Source organism: Strix uralensis, chromosome 1 (assembly GCF_047716275.1).
Source record: "Strix uralensis isolate ZFMK-TIS-50842 chromosome 1, bStrUra1, whole genome shotgun sequence".
Taxonomy (NCBI): Eukaryota; Metazoa; Chordata; class Aves; order Strigiformes; family Strigidae; genus Strix; species Strix uralensis.
In genome coordinates, this window is record NC_133972.1 from 67,133,419 (window position 1) to 67,160,501 (window position 27,083).

At 39.1% G+C, this 27,083-nt stretch overlaps 1 protein-coding gene and 1 long non-coding RNA gene across 3 annotated transcripts in view; one reads left to right on the top strand and one right to left on the bottom strand.

The window, feature by feature from the left end:
- MINDY4 (MINDY lysine 48 deubiquitinase 4) overlaps positions 1-12,584 on the top strand; it is an 84,762-nt gene extending 72,178 nt beyond the window's left edge. For both annotated transcript variants that reach the window (XM_074869559.1, XM_074869569.1), the window contains 3 exons: positions 1,734-1,914; positions 6,719-6,791; positions 11,635-12,584. In XM_074869559.1, coding sequence (XP_074725660.1) covers positions 1,734-1,914; positions 6,719-6,791; positions 11,635-11,683 — 303 coding nt within the window. In that variant the 3' untranslated portion in view covers positions 11,684-12,584. The remainder of the gene's footprint in view (positions 1-1,733; positions 1,915-6,718; positions 6,792-11,634) is intronic.
- Positions 12,585-14,647: 2,063 nt separating this feature from the next.
- LOC141943884 (uncharacterized) lies at positions 14,648-20,141 on the bottom strand. The gene is made up of 3 exons (XR_012629079.1): positions 19,491-20,141; positions 15,590-15,702; positions 14,648-14,908 (listed from the first exon to the last, which is right to left on the bottom strand). It is a non-coding gene; the product is annotated as an uncharacterized LOC141943884 (long non-coding RNA).
- Between the last annotated feature and the right edge of the window lie 6,942 nt (positions 20,142-27,083).

Here is a 27,083-nt window from a genome sequence, read left to right on the forward strand (position 1 = left end):
CCTGCTCCTGTGCTTCTGAAAGGTGGTTCTTAAAAACTGACCGGCACTCATGGACTCCTAAGCCCTCAAAAGCAGATTCCCAGGGTATTCTGCTAAATAGCTCCCTGAATCACTTAAAGTTTTCTCTCTTTAAGTCCGGGATAGCAACTCTCTAGTCCTTTTTTCTTGTTACACTGAAAATTTTAAACTCAACGATTTCATGATCAACGATTTCATGGCCAAGACAGCCACCTACCATCACATTCCCCATGAGTCCTCCTGTACTCACAAACAGCAAGTCTGGGAGGGCATCTTTCCTAAGGTGGCTCACCGAATACCTGTGACAAGAAGTTATTTCCTACAAACGTCAAGAATTTCCAAGACCTGCAGTATGATATTCCCAGTTGATTTCTGGGAAGTTGAAATCTCCCATAAGCACAAGGGCTACCGTTCCATAAATTTCTTCTAATTGCCTATAATAACTTACCAGTGCTTACATCCTGGCTAGGCAATCAGCAGTAGACACCCACAACATCTCCTTTGTTTTCCATCCTGCCAATCCTTACCCAGAGACTCTCCACCACATCATCGCTAATTATAAGGGCTGTGCAATCAAACCTCTCCCTTACGTATAGTGCGACACCTCCATCTCACCTGCCCTGCCTATCCCTCCTGAACAGCCTGTAGCCCTCCATCCCAGCGCTCCAATCATGGACTCATTCCACCAAGTCTCACTAATACTAATGATGTTGTAGCTCTGGAAGCTGACCAATGCTTCCAGTTCATCCTGTTTGTTTCTCACACTGCATCCGTTGGTGTACAAGCATTTCAGATACACTCCTGAGCCCTCCGTGCTCCCAGAAGCAGTGTAAATGTTCCCACTAGCATTGTCACCCTCAGGCGATGCCATGCCAACCCTTGGCTTACTACTGCAATCCTGTTGGTATCCCCTTGCCCCATTGATTCTAGTGTAAAGCTCTTGAGCATTCTAGTTTAAAACATCTTGAGTATGAAAATCATCTAAATGCAATTTAATACAGAAAATTTAGGATATTTATAAATAAATATACTTCCAAACTTTCAAAAGGAGGGCAAAGGCTTAGAAAAGGCATCTGTTAAAGAAATAATTGGTTTTTTTCAACTGAGAATATTTGATTTTTAAGAATAATGAATCAAAACAAGTGCTTCTGTTATTGCTATCTTCTAGCAGATGAAAATATTTTACATATCTGTACTGTGAAGCTAGAAGAAGGTGCTAAAGTGAAGGGAATGTATTGCATCCAAGAAAAGATTTTGGACTCAGTTTAGTTGCCCACACAGGGGTGTCACACGTCGTCTGAGATTCTATGAAGTCTCTTGCCTGGCTTTTAGGTACTGTTGCATAAGAGCATGGTCTCCCATTGTTGTCATGTAGTATTCCTGACCTAAACTCATTGTGGGTTTATAGCTATTGGAGAGAACAGGGTTCCTTTTGTTTCTGATCATCTGGGATATGATCTTTTTGCTCTAAGGAAACTACAGCTGCATTTCATTACCTGCCTGTAATTCAAGTCCAGATACCAGATACCTGCTTTATATGTTCCATGATTTATCAGAGCTATCCTGGTCTGCTTCATCAGCAGTATATAATGTGTCTTCATTAATGTTTGTAGACTATAATAAGTAAGTGATTTTATGCATCTCATGTTTTCCACAATTAATTGTTTCTCCCCATGCCCCCTGTGATATTCTAATGTTTTGTATCTTTCTTTTAGGTTGGTTGTTACTTGAAGACCCCTAAATACCCAATTTGGTTGGTATGCAGTGAAAGCCACTTCAGTGTGCTTTTTTGTTTGGAAAAGGATTTGCTAGGTGACTGGAAAACAGAGCGGAGATTTGATCTATATTATTACGATGGCTTGGCCAACCAGGAAGAAGAAATACGGTTAACAGTTGGTATGTACAGCTCAGTAATTCTGCATTTCGTCTCTGGTGGTTGCGACAGCATCGCATCAGGAAGAAGAATCCAATAATACAAACAATGATGGTCTCAGCCATTAAAGATTATTTGTGTACCTGTTTCCTAATTTCCATAATTAGTTTTGGTGATTAATGGGAAATTTGATTTCACAATGAAATTTTGAGGCTAAGTTCTTGAAAGGGTTAAAAGTGAGCATGTGCTACTTTATACAGACTGGTAAATCTTTCAGTGACACTGATTTCCAAGGAACAGATGGTGATCTGGCCTATTCATACTCCCAGGACTGTAAACCATATTTAACTACTCCCATTCTCCTTCGCATCTTCTCACATCGTTTCCACAGGCAGAAAATGCAAGCCTCCTGTTCCTCAACCCTACATGCCTATCGTAAAATGAGCAGAGAGGGTGAGGAAGCATGAAATTCTTGCTTCCAAAATCAGCTGCTTCAGAAGATGGCAGTAATCTGCTAACAAAGTCTAGTCACTTACCTGCTGGAAAGCATACCTGGAAACACAAGCATGACTTGTTACACTCATTGTTTCAGGAAACCATGCCAAATTATGCAGCTGCTTTTACAGTAATTATGTATTTCTCCAACTAGAAGGCATTTGGACAAGCAGTATTCTAATGCTTAGAAAGCTCCTACTTATTGACATATTAAGACATTCTTAACCACTAAATTCCTATTTGCTAATAATATCCTACTTATCTTTTGTGTTCTTTCCTTCAATATATTTATACAATCTAATCAAATTCCTTCTTAATCTTAAGGAGCCACTCTGTTGTAGTCCACGCTTTAAAAATAAGCAGTCTGTATTCCTTGTTTTCACCTGCATTCTGGTTCTTGGAGAGGATGAGTTATACACGGCTGTTGCGTGTTCTAATTGATACCATGTGACAAAGCTGTTTGTATGGTGGGAGTGCTGGGGGCTTTAGCATCTCACAAGATTTGGTAGTGAATTCAATCATCTTTCTGCCTGTTATTTATCCTCTTATTTTAATTAAAATCCCTGTCATTCTTTTGTGGTGATCACATTATATATTATCTCAAAAAAATGCTTGACCTTTAAAGGACTGTAGTTACCAACTGGTTCCCACGTGGTCTGCCCTAGATAAAAGTTGCTTTGTAAGTGACACAGATGATACAGTTCAGCACAGGACTAGGGAGATCGAGACGCGTTTTTCTATTGTGTTGTACCATGTAGCATACGGTCCAAAACAGGTGTCCTGATCTGTCTTTTCATCATTAATAAATCAGGAATATTTCCAAAGTCCAGAGTTACCAAGAAGTCTAAGATCCCTGGATGAGGACGTGCTCAGACTATGTATAAATTTTTCTCTTTACTGTTCAGCCTGTTATGACATATCTGTATATTTCTTCTCAAAGACTAAACTTGCATTGAGAGGTAGGTATCTTTTTGTTGTGGCTACAGCCTCTTTTAGGGATATGTCCTAGTAAATCTTTTGTTATCTGTGAAATTCTGCAAAAGGCCGTAAAATGCAAATAATTTCATCATTCCAGGAAAACTCTTTCCTAGTTCTGGCTCTACAGTAATCCTTTGTTAGGTCTGGAGAAAAACTGAAATTACTTTATATCCAAAAGGTAAGAATGGTCATACAAGTAAACCATGCATGCAGTACCAGATGGAGATATCAGAATGCTAAGTATTACTGGTATTTCCGTGGAAATATCAAGCTGTAATGGTTAGGTAGTGTTACTAGAGATACATCATGAGGTCCTGGGTGTCGCACAGCTACATCTCACTGGTGCTGGTTAGTTGTTTGCTTTTCACTAACAAGAAGGTAAATTCCTTGAAATGGAAATCTTGTTTATAATTAGGAAAATTACAATCAAGGTCATATTTTGGGAAAGCTTGAAGAAATTACACTGGGCAGGAAAGGCAAAAAAGCCAGAAAGAAAGAGTAGAATTACATTTTGGGAGTAATAGCAATTTCCACTTTATATTGAAAATTTGCCCTGCTGCTTCTCATACTCATAACCATTTGCCAAAATGTAGACAAGAAATAGGAAGTTCCTTCCTAAAAACAGGCAATGCCTGCTAGTGAATTCAACATACTATCCTAAATAGATGAAAGTTCTTCCATTAAGTAAAGTTTCTGATAGGCAGAGAAGGAAAACAAGCCAGTGTATCTAGATTAATAATCCCCTGCATTATGCTCATCTTCTTTGTCAGCTCTTTAGAGACTGAGTGGAGATTCTGGGATTTTTGTTATAAGTCACAGAGCACTTGTATGAAAGAGTGTGTTGTACTGCTCAGAGAGACACTGCTCCTTCTTTCTAATATATAGTTAACACCTACCTACATTAATATTTACAATATGTTGTCTCCAAGTGAAGATATAAGGAATTTTTGTACAATATGTTTTAATAAATCATTCTTTTATCTCATTGGTGCATGCCTTCAACTTAGTACCCTTTTAAAGGTGTTTTCAAAAAGCAGCTGAATAACTGCTAAGAAGAATATAACTGAATTTCTCAGAAGATTCTTCCAGAGTCATAGACCATCCTCAGTCCCTTTGCAGATCCCACAGAAAGTAGCGCAAGCAGTGAAATTAACAGATGTTCAGATACTGGAGGCAGCTTCTAGGGAAGGCTGGTGTATTATTGGTTATGACACTTTCTTTCAGAACAGTTTTTTCTCACAGTTAAGATGAGATTATTCCAATGTACAAAAGTCTTGTGGAAAGGCAATTATTAAAACATCACTTCCTAAGGTTTCCATGTAAATTATGAGCAGTATTTTTTCTCTCGGTGATTGTTTAGATTCCACTCTTCTGAACCTGTGCTCATCATAGTTTCTGAATTGCAAGTTTGTCTGTAACTGTGCTGGCACTCAGTTTCTCATTACCCTTAGCTTAGAATATAAGTGAAGCTATGAGAGATCATATTCATATCCTTCTTGCTGTTGGTGACGCCAAGACAGACAAGTGTAGCTTCACTATTTCTTGCTCCAAATGAGTTGTATGAAACACAGTTAGTTAATTAACTTAGCTAAATGTTCCTTGCCTACTCCTGGAAGATATATCTTTAATGTTACTTTTTTTCCTATTCCTTTGTATGAAAAAATTCTATTCAGACCCTGTGATTGGAAGATCTCAAGTCTAAAAATGACAAAATTCAACAATTTGGAAATGACTGGGCAAGGCAGCCATGCCATATGCCTATCCTGCTATCAGTACTATGGTCAAGACAGTGGCTCTTCCTTTTCACTTTGAGAAGATCCAGAACATCAGTATCAGGAATTCCTAGCGGGATCCAAATACTATTGGAGACCTCTAACGAACTGTTATAAACTGTTCAATATTAGGATAAAAGAGGCTCTTTGAAACTTAAAAGATTCCCATGTACCTCTAAGTTCCTGAGGATCTAGAAAACTGACAGTACTTTATGTACTTTTAAATATTGTCCATTTCCTACTAGTCCAGCCCTTACAGTCATTCAGAGTTTTCTGCATGTATTTATACTGACAAGATCAACATGCAAGGGAAAGCCAAGTTCTTTTTATGACATGAGGAAGCCAGATATATCTGAGACTGGCAGCTGTGAATGTAAGAGCAATTGCCACCCATCCTGTCTACATCAGTCTCACTGAAGCAGACCCAGATACTGTACCCTGCCTTGGCATTGTTTGTTGCTTGCAACCTACCCGTTGACTAGATGACAGACAGAAAAGAAGAAAAAGAAAAAAACCTACTCTGCTGCAGTTTAAAATATTTTACTCCCAAACAGGAAACAGCTGAGCAGACTGACATCCAAGCTGGTTGCAGGATGTTTTCTCCCTGGGAAGTTCAGAGACTACTTTCACTGTTGACAGATCCAGTGTCTGAGACACTGACCTCTCTGTTTTCCCCGGAACAATACAATTGCATCTCCGTCCCAAAGGAATGCTCACAGCCTGTGGTAGCTCTCTTATATCCAACACAACATCATTTTCTCCTGTCTGTGCATGGTTTTCTCAACAGTCAAGGGACAATCTTCTTCTCAAGGGTGAAAGAATCTTAATGAACTTTGGACTGGACTTGGGGTTTCCTATTCAAGTGTAGGACTACTGCTGTCCTTAGTATTTGAGTAAAAATGTCTTAGTAATTATGATATCAATTGTAAAATAAAAACCTCATGACAGCCCTCCAGCATATTCTTTCACCTTCAAATCCATGTTTTTCCTTGAAATCATCTCTATATTAGTAAACTAACCTGGTTCAGGGCATGAGTCTGAACACTGTCCTACGTTCATCCTTACTGTTAAGTAGTCAACACAATTCTGGGCAAATTTCTGGCCCAGAACAACTAATACTGGGCACAATCTGGGACTCATTCCCAACAGTGTTTGCATTGTCACCACCTTTCAGCCTTTAGCTTACCATCACATGAACAGGCAGTAGACCACTAGCTGAAAGGGTTCAAGAGATGACAAAGCAGTGAGTGCCAGACTGTCTACTCTAAGAGAGCTATAAAGCCCATGCTATTTGCAAAGGCCCGTAGTCGTGTTATCTACTCTGAGCGTTCCTGGCCCTGTCTGTGGCCACTCTGTTCAGATGGTGTGAACGAGGGCATGAAATGGTATTCAAGTGCCAGCAGTGCTCACCTTCCAGGGTATTTCAATCCAAAGTGAATACATGCCTATTGTGGGCTAGGACGTTTACACTGTGAGTGGTAGTCCATCACTTCCATAGGTGGAGTTTCTAGAAGTTACTGTGGAATTCTATATGAACAGAAATGTACTCCAGCCACTAATAATGTCTGATATGTCTCTGCAGACACAACTCAGATGTGTGCTGAAGATAAAGAAAATGATCTTACTCCGCCACTTGAGCACTGTATTAGGACAAAGTAAGTGAAATTACAGTTTTTCATTCAGATATAATCAGTTATTGATACAAATATGTATAATATTTTGCAGCAAAATTACTGCTTAAAAATCAGAAAGGATCTGAATAGGCCAGGATCTAATAATATGTATTACACATTTAATTGTGTGTTATTGTAGTTAACATCAAACTAGCTAAGACATTCACTTCATTTTTAAAGGAACCTTCATTACATCATGAAGAACTGACGGAGACAAATTCAGTTTGAGAGCAGAACTTGATTTCAATAGATCTAAATTTAGATTCCCAAAAGTGATTGATTCCTATTATAGAGGTATAATGAAAGAAGGAGAAAATTTCTTCCATCTTCATCAGTCTTTTCTGAAAAAAATAATTGCACTGGGGGACCTGGTTACCATTCTCGATGCATGAAGCTCTGTGCTCAATGGTCTCCAGTTTCTCAAGCTTTCCATGTGTCTATGGGCCGCACAGAGTTTCTCAAGATCACAAACCACTGTGTTTTGTGAAGTCATTCTTGACAGTTCTTAAGTCATATTCTCTCCTTAAATACAAGGCTAGTTCCTGTCATGTTAGGAATTTCCAGGCCATTTTGAGGTCTATATGATATTAAATGATGGACTTTTAATCAATTTATCCAAGTCATAGTGAAGTTAATGAGAACATTTTCAGTTTAGTGAGACATGAAAGAAGCAAAATGGAAAAATTTAACTGGGTAGAAAAATCAGCGTTATACCAACTCTATCAACATGACTTTGAAAGCTGCTATCTGAATATCTTTGGAGCAAGAAGTAAAAGCCTCATTGTCAAAGACCATAACATTTGTTAAAGCAGCAAGCCAAGCAGCTTCAGATTTCTCTTGCAATTTCCCTCCTTTCCTTGCCATAGTTTGTCCTGTAAAAAACCACCAAAAAAAAAAAAAAAAAGAGTGGCTGCCAAACAGTGTGTTCCTGCAGTGCTGCCATTATAAAGTTACAGAAAAGTAGAAGCGGCATCCTGTGACATGACAGCAGTGACATTAGTCCAGGCTCCCTGCACATATAGACTGTATTGATTCCTCTGTTCCAGTGACACATAAGCATGACTACAAACTAAAATAAATAATATATAGCCTCAGAAACCCCACAGTGGGGGTGAGTAAGGCATGCAACTACTTAAAGTTGCTCTTAGAACATCTTCCGTTCCTGGCATTGTATCAAAGTTACACAGTTTTTGTAATAGTGATGTTTGTTTATTTTAAATTCCCTGCTTTAATCTACTGGAGAAGTAAATTACCAGCAAATTCCAGCATCCATGTATTTTGTTTATACCATTCTCAGGACTGTCTGATTTACCCTGATCAGTCTGGCTTCTTGTTTTCAGTATTCTCCATTTGCTTTGAGCATATTTATTTAAGCATGGCCTTGCTGCTAAAGGTTTTTCATGTTATATTTTTCCTTTTTGTTTTTAAGAACTTTTTCTTCCAGCTATGAAACAGTATATAAGGAAAAGTAAAACAAAAACAAACTAACCAATATTTTAACAAGTTTGGAGATAAAAAAGAAATGTTTTCTATCATACAACTGTGGAATACATTCCTAAACTAATTTGTAGTAAAGCAAGCAAGCAAACAAAGAGCCATTACTTGTTTTGACCAAGCATTCATGATGAAGCTCCTAATCAAACCTTTCTCATAAAAAAAGGCAGGATAATTTCTCAGGCAGTGTGGAGAATTTCAGTCTGAACAATCAGAACTGAGAAGGTTAAGTGTTGTTTCCAAATGTTGGTTGGATTTTTTCCGTTCATTCACATGACTCAGTTATGGTTTAATCCATGAAAAGTCTTACCCATTGTTTACCTCAATACCTGAAGGCCACTATCCTGTAACGCACTGAGTTATATACCTAACATCTGTCTGCTGTTTGCTCTCTTATCCTCTCCTAAAAGGAAAACTGCATATGTAATAGACTGTTTCTGTATTTAGGTTTTTTTGTTGTTATTATTATTATCAGAGAAGAAGGGTTGTTTTGCTTCTGCAGGAGGAGGAGGCTCATGTTTTCAGTCCCTATTCTATAAAATGTCAGAAGAGTGAGATTTGAGTTTAAAGCAGGTAACACTTCAGATGGCTAGAACAACTAGTCACCAACAGGTATCACTTTAACCTGCAGGCTCCCAACCCATCAGTATATAAGTGCATGTGCTTTTATTGTGGCTTTCATCCCTAGACATCTGTAGAAGCAGTCAGATTCTGACCAAGAGATGTCTGGAATGTGCATCCCTGGGTTGTTTGGGAGATGCCGTGCAGACATCTTATCCCATTCTTCCCTGATGAATATTGTTATATCACAGTCACGATCCTCAGCGGCTCTCTGCGCTGGTGGAAAAAAACATCTGTTAACTTTGCCTGAGGGGAATAAAACTTTGATCTGATATTATAATCTGAATTCAGTGGTATATTTTGTTAACCCTCTAGCATCAGCTTTCCTCTGTGGTAGTGGGGCTGTATGATACATTAGTTCATCTGTTTGACTTTGAAGTGAGACATCCAGTGGAAAATTGGTGGATAAGACGAGAGCATGGGCATTTCATCCTGAATTGCTGGTATGCTCTAAAACAATACCAAATGATCACTACAGGAGATACCCTCTGAATGTTATCCAGTCTGAACATTGTTCAAGGACTGAACCAGTTCCTCTTGGATTCCTGTTAACTCCATGACCCTTGGGTGAGGTTGTAGTTGAACCAGATGGTTCAAATGTAGTTTTTGTGTTGCTAATCTGATAAATTATAATTGAATCAGCAGCTAGAAACTGGATTGTATTTGAATTACATTGTGGCAGGATAGTTTGGGGAAATGATAGTGCTGAATTGTCTGGACAGTTTTGTTTCTGTCTGTAAAGGAAAGAATTGTTCAGCACCTGTGAGTGAGGTTCCTCACTGTTTGGCACCTTTTCTTGTGCAGATTCATTAGGTGAAAAAAGTTTTGAATCTGTCTCCATAGGAGCAAACAGCCAAAGACCACTTTTCAGTCTACAGCAAAAATATTTTGAAAATGTACATGGAGATAGTCTTGTTATGAAAGTTACCTTGAGACCTGCTTCAAAATATCATTTTCTGTTTAAGCTCTTTATTGAAAACCTGTTTTAAAAAAGCCAGTTCTTCACTGCCTAGTGATTAGCAACATCTTAACCCCTAACAGCAAAAATGGTATCAGTACGTTAGTATTTTCACAGGTTACAGTGTAGTCTCAGAGCAGATGTCGTTCAGTGTCTTTTGGCCTCTGTGGGGTCTCTGTGGATCCCTCTCAAAGCTTTAATCACCTTGGTGAGATAGAAGATAGTGCCATGGGAAGATTGTACACAAAGATAAGAGATGATTTGATGACATTACCTGAAAAATCCAATAGGGACAGAAGGTGGCAATTGTACTTCCCACTTGGATTTGGTTGTTCTGGGGGTGATATTCTGAACCTTTGGCAGGGACAACTCTCACCACTGGCTAATGCCAGACTAGGTCACATATCTCCAGCTAGAACATATTCTGCTTTTAGCTTAAGATGTGAGGCATCACTGTTGTGTATTCCCACTAAGTCATGGAATGAGGACAGTCTTTCTACAAATCTTTTACTTTTATTTTGTAAGCAAAATAAAAAAAAGAAGGAAAAATTTCACAAGAGCCCTCAGCTGATCACTTCCTGTGAGACTTTGCACTGAATACTGCATGAATTCAGATTTTGGTTTTGTTTTACACTGAACTGACTTGCTCAGCGAAAGGACTGAGCTGCCATACCCTTGCTGACACATTCTTTCCTCAGTGACAGAAACTCGGTGACACTCTGGCAACTCACTGTCATCTCCACTGCCTCACCAATGTCTTACTACTGTGCACATTTTCAAAACACATATAAATACTTGACACTGAGAATGCAATAGTTTAGTTCTCAGAAGATGTGGACCATGAACTTGCAAACATGAGAAATGCCACTGACAAGAGTGCAATTCATGCGATAAATGACTCTGACTGTACAGTAAGTTGACTAACTTCAACCCAGTGAGGTCACTGGAGAGCATCATCCTGCTTTTACCAAGTCTTTGGTCAGATCTTTATCTTTTGCCATGATTTGAAGACACATTTGGTGACAAATGCAGGATTGGTACCTCTTTGCGTTCAGTGTTGGTCACATTCCTGGAGCGGGCAGCTGAGCAGTAGCAACCAATACAGAGCTGGGAATTAAATACATGGATGTTTTTTGTGCACATGTGTGTGGAGTCATTTGGAAACACTCTTCTTAGAGTACATCTTTAGTGTTATTCTGAAGAAGGAATGAGGGCAGAGAAAAAGCAGAACCTCAGCATAGGAAAAGCAAAACATTGTCATTAAAGTATGGCATTGAATCCTTCAGAGGAACCAAGGTCAGGAGCAAAGATAGCTGCTAAATGCAATTATCTGGTCTCCAGCTCTCAGAGTCACAGATTTCCTAGTCGGAGACCTGCCTGTATGAGAGTGTGCAAATTGCCTAGTAACAGCTGAGACTGAGCATTCAGATACAGGGTTAATTCTTGTACCCTTGGGGTATTCCCTACAGTGTTTGCAACATTAAGGTACTTGTTCTGAATCAGCTGCTCCTGAGGACTATTACCTAGAAGAGACTGAAGGAAGGGTAAGGGGACTGACCTCCAAACTTGGGCACCTAAAATTAGGGGGCACAAGTACCTCACTTCTGTTCCTTTCCCTTTTGAGATGTGATTAGTTATCCCAAATGAGTCCATCCTAATCTCTAACGTTTGTTGGGTGGTGGAGGGGTGTTGGGTTACCTTTCCAATGACCTGATTAACTGATGGATGTAAAATGATTGCTTTCATTTCTAGGTGGGAAGGAGCTGTTATTGACTGGAATGGCACAGAACCAATCTTGTGACTGACCTGACCTGCACTTTACTTGTAAAGATAAAAAGGAAATGACTGAATTAGCACATTCCTATTCCCATCAATACAGGAAATAGGACTAGAGTTGTGTAGTTTACAATGAGGAAGAATGACAGGGTTTGCAGGCCAGAAGAGTTTCACCTCAATCACCTCGTGCTTCAGTTATTTTGCTTATAATATAAACAACACTTACATAAATTCCTTGTCACTGCCTTTAACATACATCTTCTGAGAGTAGATTCAGTTTCCACCACAAAATCAAGGTTACAGATGAAGCAGTGAAGTCATCAACGTCCCCTTGAGGTCTCTTTCTGGATCCACTCTGTATCCTGCAATTGTTTCAAAGCATCTGATGAAAGATGCTGAACCCAGATTTCTGTCACTGTACATGCCTTCTCTGTACTACCTAGTTCTTCACCTACAAAACTCCAGTGCCAGTATAAAATACCATCGAGAAATACATTTTCACTTTTTTTGCTGATATTAGTAAATCTCAGTTTGCACTGAACAGATTGGTAACCATACAAACCATGGTAACATACGAAGCTCTTGTTGTGTCATAAAATTTGCAGTAAAAATTGTGGGTTTGTGTTACCAGATTAATAACTCTACTATGTTCCTTATACTGGGTGCAATTGGTGTGTAACAGTGCCTCAGGCTGATGTAGCTCATTTTTCTTTCTGGATGAGAGATAGCTGTATCAGTATCTTTACATTCATACCATTGTAACTACTTATACACTAAGGTTTATTTACACCAAAGTGATAGATAAGATCTGTGGTCTGCTTCTTCATAATTACAAGAAACCAGAAGAGCTATTAGATTTGAAATTTAAATGGTGCCTATCTGTGATAGATACTGTTCATGATTAAATAAAGTGCATGTACTGAAATGATGTACAGTGGAGATGTATCATGAGGTACTGAAACAGCAGTTTGTATTCTGAAATTAATTCTTTAAATGACATATTTTGGCAACACTTTGCCAACATTGGAAGAAGTTGCTGAACTGAAGATCAGAAAAATGCCTTGGAAAAAAGGCAGATAAATGGTGTTTCTAGAATTATTCCTCTCTCTTGAGAGTGAATATTTCATGACAGTTTAATAAAGAACTTTTACTTTCTGGTATTTATCATAGAACCTTCTTCCCAGTCAGTATGCAAACTTCTCTAAGTCCTGATAGTTTAGTTGCTCTTTCCAAAATCAATTTCCAACAAAAATTCAATGTTCTGCTGTGTGTAGTGTGGAGATACTGAACTGACTATGCAAATACAAATTTGGGGAATTAGCACTTGAGCTAGATTTGGAAACCAATCTGAATATAAGCCATAACAGAGTACCAGAAAGGTTTAGATAGCCGTTGAATGAACATCTGTCTCCCCTTTTGCTTCCCATTCACATCAAAATATCTATAAGCAGTAAAGCATTTCAGATTTTCAGTTATTTTAATTTTATTTAATTCAGTGTAATGTAATTTGTTTGGTTTAGAGCAGTTAAGCAAACTTTAAACCTTGTGAGATTAAGATCTCCCATTCAGTCTCTGAGGCATAGGCAGTGTCAGATCTGAGCTCATTCCTGACTACTACAGGGATGTTACACGGTCTTTGGCAAACCCTGTCATCTCTGTGTATATAGGGATATATTTGTACTGTCAGCTATAGGCAGACTCAATACTGCCTTTAGGATACACTCATCATCCATATTTCAAGCACTCAATTTTCCCAGAAAAAGCTTGCCTCAGTGTGAGCTTCAGTGTTTCTGGGAGTGGGAGATCCCAAAAGGTCAAAGATCCCAGATCCAAAGCCTTTGTTACTCTGGAAATTTCTATGAACTATAGTCCACACTTTGTTTCATGAAGCAAGTATTACTTGATTTTCCCTCCTACCTCACAGGGCATTTGTAGTGTAAAATAAGATTTTTTTGGAGAATGCATTTGGACAGAAAATAATGTAGAGCTGAAAAATGGTTTAACTAAAAATTCCTTTCTGGATTTTCCAGTCTAAGAAACCTACATTATTTACTTTAAAGCACTACTTTAAAATATGTCAGTTTGGAGATAACCTTCCACTCCCTTATAGCAGAGCAGCAAAGATAAGTGTTCATCTGGAGAAGGAGGGAGCTGCCTTGTGACAGGACAAATTTCATCTGACTAAAATATGGAGGCCTACAGTGCAGATGTGTTCAGAGGAGCTGTTCTCCTCTGTTCCGAGGAGGGGAGATACCATGGTGTGATGTAACTTCACTTTAGGATAAGAACTGTGCTCCAGACCGTAGAATGGTAAGTATAAAGAGGATTGCCTCAAACAGATTTCACCCATGAAAATGTAAGGATTTTTCAGGCTGTAAGAAAGAGTATAGACTAGTGAATAGGTCTTGGATATAGATTGTGGTTTATGGGTTATTCTGGAGGGTAAATGAAGATGAGGAGAGGCCCTGAAGTCTGACCTTCTTTCTAAAACAGGCTGCAAAGAACTTTGAGGCTCCTTCATCACTGGTTATGGAGAGTATTTTTGTTGAAACTTAATTTCTGTGACAACAGAACCTCAGTGAGACAGATCTTTCTTACCTATTATTTGTCATTGTGCCCACGTATATTTGTTCTGCAAAGTCCACCTGTCATCTGTTTAAGATGAACTAACTCCAGATTCACCTGTACCCTCAGTCACAAAGTCAGAAATAAAGCACTTGGACCATTTCACCAAACTGCCACCTGTGTAGGGTAATTCCACCAAGTTGGAGCACTGAGAACCTCAGCATTGCTAAGCTCCTTCCACCATCCTTGCTCCTGGAGCCTAAAAGCAATATCTTCCTTCACCAGGGTTCAGTGGCAGTGTCCGTATTAGGCAAGAGACATGGATCTTGAGATTTGCCAGGGCATCCTTCCATAAGGAAGAAATATGCAACCAGAACATTAATTTAGAACTAGTTCTCAGAAGAATGCCAGAGCATTGCCTCAATCAATGTCTACATCAAGAAGAAGACTTGTGTATTTTTATTCAGTATAAAGCACCAGAAGTTATTTCCATTAAGACATTACAGAGCTTTTTGAGTCAATCATGCAAGGTAATGCAAAATTTTATATGGTAAAGCAAAAACCTTTGCACAGATCTGTGTAGAATCATATCCTGTTCCATCAGCATGCATCTATTTTTTAAAAATTATGTTTTCCTCTTCATTGTTTCTCATTTTCTTTTTCATTGCCCAATGAATGTGACTTCCTGAAATGAACAAAACAGCAACCATTTGATAATTGAGTATTAAAAGACACCAGTGATATTAGCACTTGGTCTACATGTTGTCTTAATTTCATTCTGTTTTCTTCTGTGGCATAAAAAAATACACCCTCTGCTGAAAATTGACCCCTTAGCTAACAGCAGACATGGCATATTGTGTGTGTAGATGAATATGTAAGTGGAGTGCTATTTTGGTAATGTGTCATATATGTCACCTTTGTACAAAATGTATATTTAACTTTGTCTTGTACAGAATGTCCCATACAAATAAAACATTTAAAGCAATGGTAATAATAAACCCCCAGATTTCCTCCTCCTTTAATAATTTATTTGCTAGTGGAAATTAATCTGAGAGATTAGATTATAAATGTTTCATGGGCCTCATCAGGTCAGTGGAATAACAAGAAGTTAAGCTGCTTCTTCTGTGAGAGGAACCATAGTGCAGTTGGAGTGGGATAAAGTAGCCCGTGCTGACCTCGGTCGTGTTACCCTGGGGCAGCTACAGGTACTTAAACCAACTAGTCTGAAGCTAGTTTAAAGCATGAGGTCCATGCACACTGACTCCATGCACATGCATTTACCATGTTCTGCCTAAAGCCTACCCAAGCGGTAGTGAAAACTGCAAAGATCTTATTAACTTGTTGTTTAGTCTGATATGAGTCATACCATGCTGATGAAAATCAGAGCAGAGGCAGTCATGTTGCAGAGCTTTATTGGGAGTCTGAGCAGGATGGGTATGTGCACACACGGAGTAGGTTTCTTAGCCATCTGCAGGCGTACTATGCAGAAGAAAAAAATGTTTTATTATTACAGCAGCAACCACTTGTTAAAAACTCATCATTGTGTGTAAAATTCAGACTTAATTTGATGAACTGGCTGATGTTCATTTTTCTACATGTCTGCCCTTATTATGCTGGTCAAATCTGTGAAAACTTTGAGATATAATGACTGACTATCATGAGTTAATCTGTGCTGTCACTATGTGTTTTATTCCCAGGTAGAGCAGAAATGACAACATGAGTCTGTTTTCAAGTCTTCACTTTTCTGAGACAGATTTCTTTTTGGTTTTGTTCCTAATATATCTAATGGGCTGATTTGAAATGACAGGAAATGGTCACTTTAGAAATCAGAGGAAAGCTGAGAGCATGTAAAAAAGACACAAGCATAAGCCAAGTTTTTCAGAAGTGATAAGTGTCTTAGGGGCTCTAAAGATTCAGTTGCTGAAACTGAAGTACTTGAAGAAGGCACGATTTTCTGGTGGTGGTTGGGAGTTCCATTAAACCATGAGAACCTCAAATCACTGGTTGTTTCTGAAAATGATGGTCCCAATTTTTTGAAGGAGTAAAATAGTTCTTCAGAGTGCCTCCATGACAGAGACATGATACAAAATATAGATTTACGTTATTTTATTAACTCTGTTTCATTTTCCTGTCCCAGGGTAAGTTTACTATGGAGGAAACTGCCCTGAGTTATTTCACACTGACCATACCTGGTATACAGAAAGTTATTGTGGAGTACGTGATTAAAATTAACCACACCAAAGTTTGTCTTGTAATAATTTGTCTCTTCAGTTCACATTTGTAGAAACATAAAACTTTAGAATCAAGCACCAAAGCCTTCATGACTGATGTGCATTATTTTATTTTTCTGTTCATCAGTAAGATCATGTAGGAAACAGAGAGGTTTCTTCATGGAAAGAAAATGATTGCTCCTGCATGTCCGTTTGATACAGGGCACAGTTTGCTGCATAACCTAAGGAAAACTCATCCCATTAAGAGCACTTTGTATATACTAGTACTCTTCATGTGTTTATTTTCATTGGCTAGAAGATAATAAATCCAACATTATCTCTGAAATAAGGAAGCAGTTTCTCCTTAGCAGCTTTGTTTATAAAACCAGAGAAGGAAAAAGGGCATTTTCAACCAGGTATTTCATTTGTCTTTTCAACGAGGGTGGGGAGGGATTGGTTTTGCAGTGGAAAGCAACCTATTTTTGTGATATCCCTCATTAACAATAGTTGTTGACTATATCAACATGGAAACAAACAATTTTAAAAAGAAAAACCCTGTAAAGTATGCAAAGTGACTTTTTTCTAAGATTAATATTTATCAGCAGTTTAAGATTTCAAGTTTCATCTGCTGTGGGTTTTTAAATTTTTCTTTTACTTGAAGGAATTATGCTAAACTGAAACAATTGACACTTCATCGAGATTGTGCTTAAAGGCACAACTCTTAGCTATTCACAAGAATGATAGCATTGAGACTTTTGCTAGACTCTTGAACCAGAGCACAATTTATTTGATCTCTGGCACTTGGCATCAAGGTGAATTTTAGCCAGTGTGTGGTTTCTGTGGCACTGTACACACTGCATGCTTTACATAACACGTCTTTGGTCTGCACATATTAAAATGTCTTATAGCAACTCATGGATCTGTGTGCGTCAATTTTCAAGGCCCATTTAAGAAACCAGAGATCATTTATGAAAAAATAAAGAGTTGTCTGCAGACAGCCTGAGATGAGGTGGTCCTGTGCAGAGACTAGATTCAGATACTCAGAGATAGTAAATCTGGAAGCAGCAGTGTGACTAATACAGCTCTGAAGCTGAACTGATAAACTCTTATTCTTTTATGGAGGATAATTGAGTGAGATGCAGCAAGGCTAATGGATTCAGATGCAACACATTTAATTTTTGCAGCTGGTCCATGCATTGCTTACTAGAAGATGTTTGTAGCACAATCCGTTTGCTTGATGTACTAATGCCTATAAAGGCACTGCAAAGTAGTGAGCATCCACAGTCTCAAAATAAAGGTCTTTCATATGTCTGAAAGTGGTCATCCCAAGCCAAAAACTTCCAACATTGTCAACTAGACTTGGCAATATTTATTCTGCTCGGGTGGCTTCCTGATGTAGGAGGTTTAGTCACATCCAAGCACAAATACAGGCTCTGCAGAGAATGGATTAGAGCAGCACTGAGGAGAAGTACTTGAAGGTGTTGGTTGACAAGCAGCCCAACATGACTGGGCAATGTGCGCTTGCAGCACAGAAATCCAACTGTATCCTGGGGTGCATCAAGAGAAGTGTGGCCAGCAGGTCGAGGGAGGTGATTCTCCCCCTCTACTCAGCTCTCGTGAGACCCCACCTGCAGTGCTGTGTTCAGCTCTGTGGCCCCCAACATCTGAAGGACATGGACCTGCTCAAGCGGGTCCAGAGGAGTCCACGAAGATGATCAGGGGGCTGGAGCACCTCCCCTGGGAGGACAGGCTGAGAGAGTTGGGGTTGTTCAGCCTGGAGAAGGCTTCAGGGACACCTTATAGTGGCCTTCCAGTACTTAAAGGGGGCCTACAGGAAAGACGGGAAGGGACTCTTTATCAGGGACTGTAGTGATAAGACAAGGGGTAATGGCTTTAAACTAAAAGAGGGTAGATTTAGATTAGATATAAGGAAGAAATTCTTTACTGTGAGGGTGGTGAGACACTGGAACAGGTTGCCCAGAGAGGATGTGGCTGCCTACTCCCTGGCAGTGTTCAAGGCCAGGTTGGACAAGGCTTTGAGCAACCTGGTCTAGTGGAGGGTATCCTTGCCCCTGGTAGGGGGGTTGGAACTGGATGATCTTTAAGATCTCTTCCAACCCAACTCATTCTATGTTTCTATGGTTCTATGATCTGTCAATCTCAGGCAAGGATCCACCTGATCTAGTCAGAGGTGTCTAGAGGGTAGACAGGTTTACATCTCCATGTAAACCAGTGACCCAGGACAATCTTTAAAGCCACTGGTGAGAAATAAGAACAATATGGTCATGAGCCACCTGACCTATTTTAGGTGTCTACAAAGTGAATCGCATTTTTCACTTCCCTGCCTGCTACTGGCTGAATATCCACTGATTATACTATCAGGAGGCTAGCATGACTAGTTCAAATGAATCCCACTGTGTGTGAATGATAAAGTCAGAAAAGAAGAAGAATCTGTTTATAGACCCATATAGTTGTGAAAACAAGTGAATGAGATGATGGATTAGATTCCTCCTGGCTTCTCCACCTCATTCTACCTCTGTTTTCCACTTCACAACTTTTAGGTGTGAGATAGAGAAACAGCTCTTTGTGAAAGAAATCACAGGATTGAGCAGCAGGAATTTGCCAGCATTTGGAGAAGGAGCTGCTGATAACATTTACTTGCTCACGTGGGCACACAGGAGGCATATCAGAGTTGAGACCTGGAAGGTGTTCTGGACATGAGATTTTGTAAGCACAGATTTCTTGTATAACAGCACTAGGACTGTGTCACAATCCTAAATCCTGGTAAAACACCCGAGATATCTGTACCTTGTGTGGGTGTTCTGCTTATTTTCTTATCGTTATCTTATCATTTGGCAAGGACTTCCAAATTAATGTAAGAAATATTCTGGGCATTTGTAAAAATACTTTGTACACTGGAATTCAGCAAATATTTATTAATTGACAAAGCACTAGCAAAGAATGTGGAACAAAAAAAAAAAAAGAATAAACTGTTCAGATCCTCTCTGTACAATACACAAAGAATATGAGGTTAAAAGTTACGTTGTGCAAACATACCTTTTGCTGAAGTGTTGTGGGTATGAGCCAAAGTCTCCAGACCTTGAATTCTGGATCATTGCTGCAGGGAGCATGGAAAAACGTAGCTTCTGGCTAAGGGAAGGGAGTGGTCTACGATCTCCACCTGTGCAGATCTGTGTGGCACAGTTCCCCTGAGGACATCCGGGTTTCTGCGAGGTTATTTCCAAACCGAAGTTAAAACCCTAACTGAAGATCACAGTTACTGAGTAGCCACTCAGTCAGCTGTGCATGTGACATGGGTCACATTAGTGAAGTTTTGGTAGGGATTAAATCCTAAACATTAAAAAGGCATCATCATAAGTGGGGGTAGAAAGTGCAACAGTAAATTAATTTCAGTAACTCAAGTAAAAAGAAAACATCCACCTTAAACACTGAACATAGAAGAGGCTACAAATCATTTTACCCCAAAGGTACAGGACATCATGAATCACTGATTTTTGTGTTACTTAGATTTTTTTATTTGTGATGCAGGTTTAGGCCTACACTTCATTTACTTTATTGACCTTTAAATTCAGGAGAAAAACATACTAAGGGCCAAACTCATGCCAAGTGCAAATACACTGTTTTCAGTGTGCTCCATATTTTTATTTATCTCACATAGAAGATAATGATCTTGCATGCTATTACGTTTTGGCTGAGAAAAAGGTTCCCAGCTTGTGTCTTTATGTCTTATTGTCTATGATACATCTCTGTATTCCTGTTTTTAAGTGGCTGTAATACATTGTTGATATGATTTCAGATCTGCTGTCATACGTTGTTTGCATTTGGTTAATAGAAATAAAATGAAAAAATATCACAATAGCAAGTTCCATCTGGTAAATGTCAGTCCTAGATAGTGTGACAAATAAGTAATGCTTTGCAATGGTGTGTGAAGAATGCTGGTTTTTTATGAGCACTTCAATACAGTACAGTTTTATTATGACTGACATCCTTCTCAGGGCTGAATTCCTATCACGCACAATATCCTTCCTCTCGGATATTGTCGCTCTTGGTCAAGTCAGTTCTGTAAGAAACAATCTACTTTTATTAAAGTTGTGACTCCAATTTGCAAACCTGACAAATGCAACACACACATTAGAATCTGCTCTGCTTTTATTGGTATTATTTTTCAGGAGTTTTCAATGGCAGTAGCAGATGAACATAGTAGGCGAAAATCTGAAAGTCAGGCTTTTTTTTTTTAGAGTATGAAATATAGCCATGGATACCCAACTGTTTAGTCATCTAAGAAAGAAAATAGGTATCTAATGTCTGTATGCCATATGCTTTGAGAAATACATGTGTGTATGAGTAGCAGAGGGCACAGAAAGATGAATTAGAGTGATAATTATATTTCTTTTAATTTGTGGTGGAATTTGTTGGGTTTTATGCAACAGTGTTAAGGCATCCACTAATTTTTAACAGAAGCATAACTTAAAAATACAGGGAAACATCCTGAAGAGTGAGAGACTAAACAGCCATAAAACCATGTTAGGAGCTGTAAGAGTCTCCTCTAATTGCACCAGCCTAGATTAAAATTCTATCAACTTGTGCTATCCAAATCCACATTGCTCCTGTGCTTCCTCCTCTTGAGTTTTCTCAACTGCTGAGAACAATGAAAGGCACTCCATAACTTGTAGTATAAAGACAGCATTAATTTTTACTCTCTCCTTGCTTGTTTTGTCCACTTTACATATTCTACATTTAATGTGTAACTGAATCAGGAAGCCTCTTTCTTTTGTGGAATCTGACAGCAAAATATCTCAGTATGGTCTGAGAGGGGAAGGCTGATTTATAAGGTTTCTGGGATGCAGGGAACAGGTGACTTTTGCTTAAAGGAAAAATGATGCTCCCTGCTTAAAAAAATAATCAAGTAAAAGCAAAGCCATACGGAGAATGTGTGTTATTGACAATCGTTCCAGAAAGAGTTTCCTACAGAACAGCCATTACAAGTCATTGTAAGTCTCTTGGGAACAGCAGTCAAAAACATCAGCAGTTAATTACTAGAACTTCCTAAATCAACCTTCTTTGGCATGACATGAAGTAAATGAAAGCAATAAAAGCAAGGAAGTGCATTGTGCTTTGTCCTGTCCAACCCCTGTTCGGACAGGCGTAGGTCACAAGCACAAATGTAACCAGGCATGAAATGTTGTTTTTTATTTTAATTCCTGGCCTTGGGTTAAATTAAATCAGCATGCTGGAAAGGCCAAGGTGAAACGTAGGGCCAGGTCTTCAGAGTGCGTAAATCCTCTGACTTCAGTTGAGTTGCACTGTTGCCACACCTTGCCAGGGCATAGTCCCTGCTCTAGTAAAGCATCAAAGCGTATGGAAAAAGTATGCTGTACAATGGCTGGTAAAACAGAGAAACTGAACAATCTGTTCTTATTGGGGTCTTTAAAGAATTAGCTTTGGAGAATGTATGTTCGGGTGTTACTAAATTTTATGATACACATCTCTGGGAGGTGGAGCATTTTCTTTGCCTTGCCCCAATTGTGGTCGGTCCTGGGGGCAGCAGAAGGCTCATGCAGATTTTATGTCTGCTGGAATAAGTCTGGAAGGAATTATTTACCTTCATATTTGTTAACAGGTTTGGGAAAGGGAAACTATTTCATGTGTACCCTACTTCAAAATGATTTATTCTCTTTAAAACCAATCTGCAAAATCTAAAATATCTGCTTGATAAAGCAGAGTTACAGCTGGTTTTCACTCATATTCATTCTTGCCCTTATATCTCACAGTGAGGTAGAGAGATGCTTCACTAGCTGATTTGGTGACTCTTCCAGGGAAAAGGAGTTTTGAGTAGGGATGTGAATGGAGCAGAGCTGCAGGCATCACACATCTCTGAGAGTGAATGAGAAGGAAACTCAGAGGAAAGACTAGTGTCTTAACCGGAGGGAAGGAGCCAAAGGGAAAGGCCCACAATAAAAAATGAGACAGAAATTGTATGTCAGGAACAGTTATAGGATCTCAAAACCTTCACAGATATGAGTAAGGAGATGATTGATATAGGGTGACTGAAAAGAAGAGAGCACAATGAGATGTTGGCCAGGCGGTGTTCCCCAGACCTTGGGAGCTTAATGCAGCCTGGGCCATGGGAAGCAGCAAAGCATGATATTTTTGGATCAGCAAGTGGGCAAATCGTGCTAGATGCCATGCAAGGGCTGTCCAGAAGAGCAATAAACTAGTCAGCAGACAGGATGTTTCCCTAACCATTAACATATGTGATTAAGAGCTAATCACCATAAACAAGTGCTTGTCAAGGAGTTGAGGAACTACAATAGGTGGAGGAATGCCAATTAGTGCCAATGGAGTACTCTGACTCAGTCGCTTCATAGGCTACCCAGGGAGGGTGATCAACCCATGATCAGGGCTGAGACCCACCAAGATGACTTGCCTTGGCCAATGAAATACTTCCCAGGTGGCTTTGAAAGCCACGAGTTTTACTGCTGTCACAGGAACAGGACTCATAGTGGGATACCAGGGAGGAGCATCTGAGGATTGTGTAAAACTTATTGTGGGATGTTTTTATGGGAATTGTGAGAGTGTGTGAGACTTATTATAGGATGTTTATGGGAAGAACCAATCAATGTGTCTTGGGGAAGAGCAAGTGTGGGAAAACAGAGAGACAAGAGGATAAAAGCAGTCGGACACATATAGAGCAGGGCTGGCCATGCTCTGTGCTTGCTCAGTTCAGTCTGTCCTCTCTTCTTATTAAACTCAATTTCCAAATATTTTCTTGGGTGAGGGGGTCCCTATGCTGTGTGCATGTGTGTGTATGGGGTCTGAGTGCCAGCAGCTGGAGAAGCATCTGTGGCTCACAAGGCTCGTGTGTCTGTGGGGCAAGGAACCAGAGAGACCAGGGTGTGTGAGTGTTTCCCTAAAGAGCTGCAGTCCTCTGTGTGTGTACACGTGGATATGCCTACTTTGTTAGCGAACTTCAAACCAGACTAGCTGGCAAGAAAGGCAAGAGGTGTGGAAGCCAGGCATGGGAGAGACTATGGCCCTGAGGCCAAATACTGGAGGAAACAGAGGGTTGGCAAGTGGTTACTGGAGGTTTGTAGGTCTGAAGAAGCTACTGGAGAGATTGTGAGTGTGCGTGCAAGCCTGTTGGGAACACGTGCTGAACGTCACAGCGGGCTGAACCTAGGGACATGGAGCTATGGCAGCCTCACATTCACTGGGCTCTTGGATCCAACTGCCTCTAACATCCATTGTCCTGACCTGTGGTGTCCCCAGTCATTGACCATCTATCTGATCATCACTAAATCTTGGTGTTTACGGTGATTATCTTTTAATCATATAATGTGATGTAAGTCACTGAGGGAGAGACCAAACTTTTGGATACATATTTTAAGCTATTAAAAAAAGGAAATAAATTTGACGTTAATATTTTTTGGGACTTTTAACTGCACTGCTGGACAACTGCAACCCCCTGAGGCCTTTCTGTGCTCTGAATCTAAGGGATGGGAACTTGTTCGTCCACCAACAAAAGTTCCTGAAAGGGGTTGTAGGACATAATGTGTTTTGTTCAGCAACTTGGGGAAATCTCCTCTGGTCCTTTATTTCACTGTAGACATATGTGAAAGTCATGTCACCACCACTTTTGGTCTGAGGAGGTTTCAAATTTCCCCCTTCATGATGTCATCTCTCTGACTTCTTGCTTACTAAACAATTCAGATCATTTTTTTCTCCATGTCTCTACAGAACCTACTTCTGTCCAACGGACTGATGGGTTTCTGATTTAATATTTCTTAGCATCTTTTCTATAATAAAGGTGAACAGTTATGAAATGCCATACCAGTGTATTATGCCTCACATCCAATATTAATCGCAAATCCAAAATTAAATGTCAGGTGCCTGAACTAGAATTATATTATTGATTAACTCCACAGCACCCCAGTGAAACTCTGACTAATACCAGGTTCTACTTTGCTGTGGTTTTTAATGGCATGTAATATAAAAACATTCTCCTTGCCAGAAAACGTTCAACATCTAGACAGATTCAAGCAAAGAGAATTTATACCATGGATAATTTTTGTCTGTAATCAAAATCCAAAGTGAAGCCACTGCCCATGGTCTTATAGTAAATGCACATCTACTCTCTTCTTCTGCTCTTCATGTTCAGAAATATTTTATGCTTAGATGTGCTTACCTGCTGTTTAAAAGTGCATGACCTTTATTTTCATCTGTGGTTTTTCCTTTTCAGTTTATTGCTAAGGATTTTGAGAATAAAGAACTTTTTTTTGAATGAATAAGCTGATAAACACATCTCGATCATGGTTTCCCAGAAAGGCTCTTATGGCCAGTTGTTGAGGTATATAAATCTGCAAATCACACAAAAATTTTAAGTGTGAAAACAGAGAACCTCTGAAGAAACAAACCATACAGGTAGGGAAAATGATAGTTATCCAGAAGATTATATCAGTTTCTGTGCCAAAACCATGGCTATTATATTTCTTGTAATCACTGCTATGTTTAAAAACAAGGGTCCCCTCAGGTTAAAGGACAATTACATTTTGTTTACTGTGGCAGTATTCTGTTTTCCACTGCATACCAGAAATGGAGCAAAATGAGGGAAAGAGCTTTGGTTTTTCATCCCTTAATGAAAGACATATGGTTATCTTGGGCTATGAGTGTGTGTGTGAAGTGATGACCTGGTCTGGAGCAGCCCTAACACAGACTGATACCTGAATAACATAATTTTGTTAAATGCTGTTTTTCTCTTGAGTGGAAGCTGTCAATTAAAGTTTCATTTTTGAAATATTATGTCTGAACTCATCATCCTACACATCTTTTAGGGTCAGATGAACAAATGCCTCCATCTGACCTGCCTTTTACACCTAATTTAGGAAAACACAAATAATACATTTCTGGAAGTGGAGCACAGCATACAAGATGAATTGTGACTTCAGAAGATCCTTCAAGCAACCCTCTGCTTACAACTGTAACAGTACAGATTGGTTTTTTTAATCCCCCTCCCCTTCTATATATGGATCATAGCCAGTGACATCTGTGTGCAGACCATAAGCTGGTGGAAAAAAAATAAAATTACAAAATCAGGTGTAATTTTCTGGGCTTTTTCTCCATGATCTTTCTGAGCTTGCAGAATGTTTAACTGCTTGTTCCAGCATCAGGATCAGTGTCATTTATGCACGAGAAGCTCTTTATGATCTCAGGCCTCAGCAGGCTGTTTTCCAGCTGAAATTTTTGAGCAATTCCAGTGCAGTGTGTAGGAGACGGCCTCTGGTGACATTATTCTGCTTTCAGTGCCCCTGCCAGCATGTGCCAAAACGATTGCTGCTATAACAAATAAACTAAACCATGCTGCATTTGCCCTCTGTGTACATTAGGATGAGAACCGTGAATACACCTAACATTCTCCAGAGCTGAAGCATAAAACTGCTGCTTTATTCAAAATTAACAGCATGTGGCATCCCCACTTAAGATTGTGCATGTCTTTCTGAATGTATCCATGTTGTAAATAATAATAATTTATTATTACCTTGATAATATTTGATAAAAAGGCCTGGTTTATTAAGCTTGGGGAAGTAAGCAAAAAAAAATCTGAAATGAATGGACTCACAATATAAAGGCGTAAGTACATAACAGCAAACAGTTGTGCTAGGAGAGAGTCACAGCACACAAAATGAATTATTTTGTTCATTGAGTCCTCTGTACCTGAGAAGTTCAGGGAGGACAAACTATTTTAATGATCCCTGAGCCCAGCAAGCGACAAAGCAGAACAGCTCCAAGCAAACTTCATTTGCTTAAAGCACTGGAGCTCTAAACTGAAAGTGGGGAGAAGAATAAATCTCAGAAATTCTTAAGCAGTTCCATAGTACTGATTCAGAATCCCATTTACAATAAACAGGGGAACAAACTGTGATGTTCTAAATGTTTTCACTCTGAAACTCACAGTAAATGTGGAAAAGGACAGCCAAGTCTGTGGTGAATATTTAGAAAAATACTTCTATATGTAAAAATGAAAAAACAAAATTGAAAGCGAATAACCAAAACTTCCTGGCTGCACTTCTGTAATTTGAAAATGAAAGAAAAAATATAATGACAACAGCAAAACACATGATTGCAGTAAGGTGAAGGGACATTCAGAGAAGAAAGAACATAACTTGAAATCAAGGATATATGGAGTACCACCATTCAACTGTCTTATGCTTATTTCTGTCCTGATATAGTTAGGGATATTTGAGAAAATCTTTGTTGACTGAATTTTATTTTTGCTTTCCTATTTCTTAACTACATGGAGTTTGAGAATAAAACTGACACCTTCATAATCTAACATGAAGGATCTCATTGCAAAATCAAAAAGAATTTCCCATGTGAATTTGAGTGGATATTGTAAAATTAGAAATGGAACATTTCTATGAGAATTAATCAGAGAATTTCTGACTTGCCTTTAAATACTTCTCAGTATTCATCAGTATCATGATGTCTTAAATATGTCCTGTCGATATTGGCATAAGATGTATAAAGTAATTGATAGTAGAGCTTTACAGGCCTACACATTTCTAATGACCAACTAATGAGGCTGACTGCATCTCTACCATATGCTTCTCTGAGAAAAAAAGTGTTATGATA